Source organism: Fukomys damarensis, unplaced genomic scaffold, assembly GCF_012274545.1.
Source record: "Fukomys damarensis isolate Sample0158 unplaced genomic scaffold, DMR_v1.0_HiC HiC_scaffold_19, whole genome shotgun sequence".
NCBI classification, from domain to species: domain Eukaryota; kingdom Metazoa; phylum Chordata; class Mammalia; order Rodentia; family Bathyergidae; genus Fukomys; species Fukomys damarensis.
This window is the reverse complement of record NW_022900931.1, coordinates 16,269,025-16,276,843: the sequence shown is the minus strand read 5'-3', so window position 1 is coordinate 16,276,843 and position 7,819 is coordinate 16,269,025. Positions and strand designations below refer to the sequence as shown.

The following is a 7,819-nucleotide window of genomic DNA, read 5'->3' as shown; positions in this document are numbered from 1 at the left end:
TGTCTCCCTTTGTATTTCAGGCTGGCCCTGAACTATATAGCCCAGGCTGGCCTTGAACTCTTGGGAATACTCCTTCCTCAGCCTCCCAAGTGCACCACCACACCCAGCTAGCTAAAGAATCTTACCATTTGTACTAAGGTAAAAATTTTTAATAAAGGCCTCAGGCGGGCGTGGTGGTGCACACCTGTAATCCCAGCACTAGGGAGGCTGAGGTAGGAGGATCACTTTGAGTTTGAGACCAGCCTGGGCTACATAGTTCCAGGTCAGTCTCAACTACATAGTGAGACCCTGTCTCAAAAAAAAAAAAAAAGTAAAGGTCTCAAGAAATGACAATGGATTCTCATTTCAACAAGATTATATTTATGAACCAGGCACAGTGGCCCACGCTTATAATTCCAGCTACTCTAGAGGCTGAGGCAAGAGGATTCCAAATTCGAGGCCGGACTGGACAATTTAGTAGGACTTTGTCTCAAGATAAAAAGAGGGTACAGCTCAGTGCTCCCTGGATTTAATCTCCAGTTAATCCCCCAACACATATCGTATGGGCATGCATGGGTGCTTACACACACACACACACACACACACACACACACACACAAACTTATGACAAATACCAGGATCTCATGACTGGTCCTGTAACATCACTAAGGTCTGTGTAACTGCAGTGGTTATGTTGTAAATCTAATTCAGAAAACACCATGTAACTGCATTTTTTCCTACAAATCTGCAAAAACATTCTCCTAAAACTCTGTGCCAACTCAATTTGTAGGAGCCAAGACTTAGAAATGTGAAATTCTCCCATACCTACTAAGAGACACCCAGTAAGCTTTCTACATAACTCATGATCCTATATTTAGTAATTAAGCCAAGTGACAAGAAAGTTGCTAAATTAAGTGAAAAAAAGCATATGCCATGGTTCAAGAGTGGCATGTACTAAGAGAGTTCAAGCACCGGCTCACAGGAGCCAGATCTGCAACAGCCAGAAAACCAACTTGGTAAGACACTTCACATGAAATAGCTTGGGGAGTGCGGAGCACTGAACAGGGTTTTAGGAACACAGTTCATTGACTGGTTAGCCATGCATGTTGGTACAAACCTATAATGCCAGCAATCAGGAAGATGAGGCAGAAGACCACGAATTTGAGGCCAGCCTGGGCTACACGGTTGAGTTCAAGGTCAGCCTAACTACATAATGAGATTTTGTCTCAAAACAAATTTTTTTTGACTGGTTACTCAAACATACTGAACTCAGTAAGAACACAAATGTTTACTTCTCAAGCCTGAGTAAGCAAGACAGCTGATATACTATCATATATTGCAACAGGGATGAATATTTGCAGAGAAACTGTAAAAGTGATACCACTGATTGAAATGTTTAAGATGCTTACTTACATAGTTACATGTTTTTTGCTTTATTTTGTGGTGCTAGGGCTCGAAGCCAGGGCCCTCATGCATGCTATAGCCCCAACCCCAGTTTCATGTTTTAAAAAAGATCAATACTATAATCTAAAATATCGATACAACCTTGGAAGCAGTTCAGCCACCCACTCAGTCACACTGTGACGATTTTAACCATTTTAGCAGCAGCATACCTCAAAAGTGATGGCAGGCTGGTGACACATCGCCTAATACAGTAACAGCGTCTGGAAACTGTTCTCAGCATGGTAACTACTCAAGACAAACCCACATGAAGTTGAGGATAACTATAAATTAATACCTTGGTACGTTACACTTTGACTCACCTAATTTGCTGAGCTCTTTATTCACTACCTATTATGTGAAATTACATGAACAAAATTAAATGTACTCCTTTAAGGGTATAGGTCGATACTGATTAATCAGAACTGTTTACCTAAATAAACTCTGACAAGACCTGGGAAACATGATCAATTCTCTCTCACAAATACTGAGTTCAGGCTGTCGACTCATAGGATTGCATATACTAACCCTGTACCAGTAGTCTCTAGCTGATTTCATGATCTGGGATAACCAATTCTCTTCTGATGAGGTACACCCAGGACAAGCCTTAATGCTGTATGTTTTCAATTCAAAATATTACAACCTTATAATATACTGTATTCAATTATATTTTTAAAAACCCAATTTCTTCAAAATAACATCTAAAAGCAAACAAAATCCAACATAACATATCCTATTTCGCTTAATTCTATCAAACGGATACAGAATAAATTAAAAGAAAAAAATCATTTGAAAAACCTATGTAACCCTAATGTAAAAATAATTCCAAATTACTTTCAGAGGGGGAAAAGGCCTAACTTGCAATTAGAAATAAATTAATGAAAACAGGGAATTAAAAAAAAAGAAATGACAAAACCAACCCCTCCTCGCTGACCATCTACATGTATGGAACGGATGTGATCTGCCAGATCTGGGCTAGAGTTGAAGCAAGCCTGGCACTGGTCCCAACAACAATTATAGGCAATATTTTTGCTTGAAGAAGTAGTGCTTCCTTGTCCATTCATCATGGCTGGAGTTGAACGCCCACTGGAAATTGTGCTGTCTACATCCATTATAGTACTGCTTATGCTACAAAAGAAGAAAAAAGGCTGTGTTATTCCTAGAAATTCACTAACATGAATATGATCTAAGAAATATTTAGTTAAGATTACCATGACATCCTGCTCTACACAAATAAAGCATACTAACCATATACTCTATTGGAAAACAGCAATACTGCAAAAGTTGGAAATTATTTAGTTGGCAATACAGTGCAAACCAAAGCAGAAATACAACAGTACCTGGAAACCAGATATGGGATAATTTAAGCAACTTCTGGCAGATACAACTGCCCATTGCCCAATTGTACAACCTACAGAAAACAAACCCCACAGGCACCTCCCCACAGTATATCACATCTAATCTCATGGTTCTAAGCAGCACAGGAAGGTAACACCTTCCAGCCATAAATAATTCAGAATCAAAGCATTATCTTCACAGTTCTGCAAATCACTTGATGACCTCAAATCTTTTCTTCTATTAATCTGAGGACAGAATTGCTACTTCATCTAATCTCTTTCCATCTCAAAAAAAGTTTGCACTACTTTTCCCTTCAAAAGGCCAGAAGAAAAAAAAATAACAAAAAACGGCCAAGGATTAGAGGTGCAGCTCAGTACTAAAGTATTTATCTATTATGTGCAAGGGCCCACCAGATCAATACCTGGGTACACTAAGTCTCTGATTTTACCAAAGTCCAAGAAAGCATTTTCTGGCCTTCATCCTTTCCTCAGGACTAGCAGGATGTTGCTAAATTGCCCAGGCTGGCGATGAACATACAATCTTCCTGCCTAGGCCTCAAGTAGCTGGGATTACAAGCATGCATCACTATTCCCAGGATTTTTTCTTTTTTGGGGGGATGCACTTGTAATTGAACCCCAAAGTTGTTCAACCACTGAACTATTTGACCTGTCTTTATTAATACTGAGACAGGGGTCCAGGGATTTAGCTCAGTGGTTCTGCCACCTACCTCGCAAGTGTAAGGACCCAAGTTTGATCCCCAGTACCAAAAAAAATTGAAACAGGGTTTCACTAAATTACTCAAATGGGACTTGAAGGGCCAGGGATTTAGCTCAGTGGTGCCATCGCCTGCCTTTCAAGCGCAACGACCCAAGTTCAATCCCCAGTACAAATATATATATATATATATATATATATACAAAATATGGGACTTGAATTTACAATGCTCCTGCCTCAGCCTTCCTAAATGCTGTGATTATAGGTGTGTGCCAGAAAACATAGCAGGGGGGGGGGCCCTCACCATGTGGCCCAAGCAAGCCTCAATCAAATTGTTTAATCCCTTTTCCACAAAAAGACTGTTAAAAATGGCATTTTCAAAGTATTGCAAATTCATGATTAAGAGTGATCAAAATACTCAAAACTTAACATCTTTATACCTGCGATTTTTTTTTGGGGGGGAACCAGGGATCGAACTCAGGGACCTTATGCTTGTGAGGGAGGTGAGAGCACCACTGAGCTAAATCCCCAGCCCAAAACTTCACATTTTAAGTAACACATATTTTGTCTTTTTTTAAAATATCTTTTTCAGTATCTTCCCAACAGATAAAACATGAAAGCGAGGGCCAGGGATTTAGCTCAGTGAAGCCGCCACCTGCCTCCCAAGTGCAAGGTCCTGAGTTCGATCCCCATTAACCAAAGAATAAAATAAATAAATAATAAACTACATGAAAGCAGCCTCAATGACACAAAAGTCAAAGAGAATGCTTTCAGACTAAGTTCATTGAAACTATGCCTCTGTTTGAAATTAAAAATATCAGTCGCTAAGCCAAACATAGTTGCATACACCTATAATCCCAGCTACTCCAGAGGCTGAGGCAGGAGAATTTTAAGTGTGAGGCTGGTCTGGGTAATTTGTACCCCGTCTCGAAACAAAAATAAAAATACTTCCAGGTTGCTTTGACCAAACAATTCAAGATCTCTGATGAGCACAAAACCGTGCAATTCAAATTCTGGTATTAATAAAGTTGATGGATATCTGGGAAAAAAATAAAATACAAATAAAAAAGGTGTGAAGAAAAGAGAAAAACAAAAACCGGGGGGGGGGCATAGTTAAATTTTATGTGTGTGTGTGTGTGTTTTGGTACCGGGATCAAACTCCGGTCCTTACGTTTGCGAGGAGGGCAGGGGAACCACTGAGCTAAATCCCCAGGCCTAAGTCATATTTTAAAAAATTTTGTCACCCAGGCTGGCCTCTAGCGCCTAGGCTCAAGTGCTCTGTTCTTCCACCTCAGGCTCCTGAGTGCTAGGACTATAGCACACGGCACAGCACCCAGCTTTATGTTAACTTTTAAGGGATACATCTATCCCAACTTCTTACTTTAGAAAATTTCAAAGACATGGTGGGGGCATGTAAATCTTAATGTTCTGCCCTACTTGCTACACATGTAATCTATTTTTCTGAATCATCTGAAAGTTGCAAAGATCAAAATACTTTGGCTACAATTACTTCAACACCCACTCTGCAGGAATAAGGACATTCACCTATATACCAATGCAATCCTATTCATTCACACCTAAGAAAATTACAACACAAATTTTGTTAGCTTGTTTTTTTGTTTGTTTTTGAGACAGGGTCTCACTTTGTAGTTCAGGCTGGTCTCAAACTCACAACAATCCTCCTGCCTCTGCCTCCCCAAGTACCAGGATTACAGACGCAAGCCACCATGCCTGGGAGCTTGTTAACTTTTATGATGATTTGCATCTAATGTAAGGTGGGCTTACTTTTTAAAGTTAGCAAAAATTGTTTTAGTAGGGTGCTTCAGATACGAAAAAAAAGTCTTAAATTTCCCTTGAAAGGACAATCTAGTACAGTTCTTAAATTCATTAGGACAACTATGTAGACAATACAGATTCTAAATTTCAACTCCTAAAGCTTCACTCTGAAACTGTAATCACTACAAAAGCCTTAAATATGAAACTGCTCTGCAATATATGGATATTCATAAATTGTTGCTGCACAAGTAAATTGTAGGTCTGGGGGATTTTTTATGATAAAATACAAATTTTTATTTAAAGCCTAGAAATCTCAAGTTTCATAAGGCCCTGAAGTCTCAAACGCTTCCTATCATCTACTTTACATAGTTAAAATGTTCAGCTGTGAAGCACATATAGTAGTTACAGAAGCCACACCAATTTCACTCCAAAGGCAAATATTAATCTTTTCGAGTGCACAATCATGCCCAAATTATAAGCAACCTCAGGAAAAGAAATAAACACCAACCAATGAACTGTTGTGGAACAATCTCCAAACTCCAGGTCCCAGTGTAGCTGGGTAACACAGGCACACACAGAAGTACGGGAAGTAATGTTCCGATCTGCACACAGCTACCACAAGTAGGAAACGTTTTTTACTATGTCTACCATTTAAACCACATATCCACACTACTTTTATTAAAAATTCCAAAATTAGTTGCAAACAAAACCAGTCTTTTAAAAAACTGGATAAAGTAAGATCAAAAGAGACTCACACACAGGATAGACAACCATCAATACACAATCTATCCACATGGTGTTTAACATCCCTGTACTGACACAGAAGGGGAACCTTACCAAAAAAGCCCACGTAACTGTGGCTACACCTGACCGGGCATCAGGGAGCTCAGCTAGGGAGCACAGCCTGAGTGTTAGTTACACAGGGACTCAGCTGCAGACTGGGAACAGAGTTGAAGAGGAGGAGCCGCACTGCAGAACACCCAAGACAGCCCGCATGCCTGGGACCTGACAGCCTCCTCCGGCCTAGGGGCCAACTTGCGTCCTGCTTCAGGGCCCTCCAACTTTTACCAAGGAGCCAATCCTGAGTCTCTAGGGTCCCTTTGGGCCCCAGGCCAATGATGCAACAGTGGTTCTTTCTACGCCTTAAAACTAATGAAGGCAACCACCCTGATGCAACCGAGGGAACAGGAGGCAAACTGCAGGTAACTTCGTTTTGTTTTTCTTTTCTCTCCTTTTCCGAAGTAGTCTCCTGCTACACTCTCCCTGCAGCCTAGTCTGGCCTCATATTTGCAGTCCTCCCCACTGCAGCCTCCGGAGTCTCATGCCACCTCTGGGGCATCCCAGGTCACTTCTGGTTCTGACAAGACCTTGAGCTGGATGCAGATTTCAAGATGGTGCCTTGTTTAATCAACATGATGGGCACAGAGACAATCCACCCGGCCTTCCCGTGCTTCTAGGACCATTTTCACTCAGTTAATTCTTTTCAATGAACTTAGCGGATTCTGTGAAATGTGAACACTTAAGCAGCCTGGTACTGGGCAGACCATTCACACTGCACAGAAAGTTTTGATAACTAAGGCAGTTTCTCTTGTATTTTATGTTGAGATTTTTTTGGTTTTTTTGGTATGGGGAATCAAACTCGGGTCCTTGTGCTTGCAAGGCAGGCGGCGGAACCACTGAGCTAAATCCCCAGCCCTTCTCTTGTATTTTAATGTATCGACTTGGGATCTTGTGAAGCACACACTGAATGAGCAGGTGTGGGTGGGCCCTGGGCTAGAGCATTTTTAACAAGTACCCAGCTGCTGAGAACACTGCTGTGACATTTGAGCAGCAATGATGCAAACAGGCATGTCCAACTCATGGGGAGCCCCGGGGAGCTAGTAAAATGTGCAGAACCACAAGAATAGAAAATCCTTATGGGCTGGGGATTTAGCTCAATGGTTCTGCCACCTGCCTTATGAGCACAAGGGCCCAAGTTTGATCCCAAGTACCAAAAAAACAAACAAACAAAAACCCGTAGAAACTCCTGGACACTGTCATCCGATTTTCAGCAATATCTCATGGCTCCACTGTGTGGCGCTGCAAAAAGCAGAACAGTAGGGTAGGGGCAGTTCGCAGTGCCTCCTCTGCACCCAACCAAAGCCCTGCAGGCCAGGCATGGCAGCACCGCCTGTACTCTGGAGGCCGAAGAGGGACAGGGAACTCAAGGCAGGTTTGTACAGCACAGTCAGCAAGAGGTGGGGTGGGGGTGGGCAGGGGCAGGGCACATCAGATTTTGTAACTTGGCAAGTAAAATCCAGTGAGACCCAATTATAATTTTCAACCACTTAAAACTGTGTGTACCTGTGGAGACAGAAGTTTATTAACTGTATACTAGATGCAGCCAGGCAAGCCAAAAGGTTGGACACTCATGACCTAAGATCTCTTGCCTTCAAATTATCAGCCAATAGAAACTGACCACACTAAGAACAGTAAAGAAAGGACACCTACAGATGTACAAACGGACAGCTACAGACAAGCCTGACACAGAACCCATAACAGTACACATCAAAAAGTTAAAAAAAAAAAAAAA

General features: G+C 41.5%; 1 protein-coding gene across 1 annotated transcript in view; it reads right to left on the bottom strand.

Moving 5' to 3' along the window:
- The window catches only part of Aebp2 (AE binding protein 2), a 66,698-nt gene that overhangs the window by 43,635 nt on the left and 15,244 nt on the right, over window positions 1-7,819 (bottom strand). The window contains exon 2 of the mRNA XM_010615826.3: window positions 2,340-2,547. Coding sequence (XP_010614128.1) covers window positions 2,340-2,531 — 192 coding nt within the window. The 5' untranslated portion in view covers window positions 2,532-2,547. The remainder of the gene's footprint in view (window positions 1-2,339; window positions 2,548-7,819) is intronic.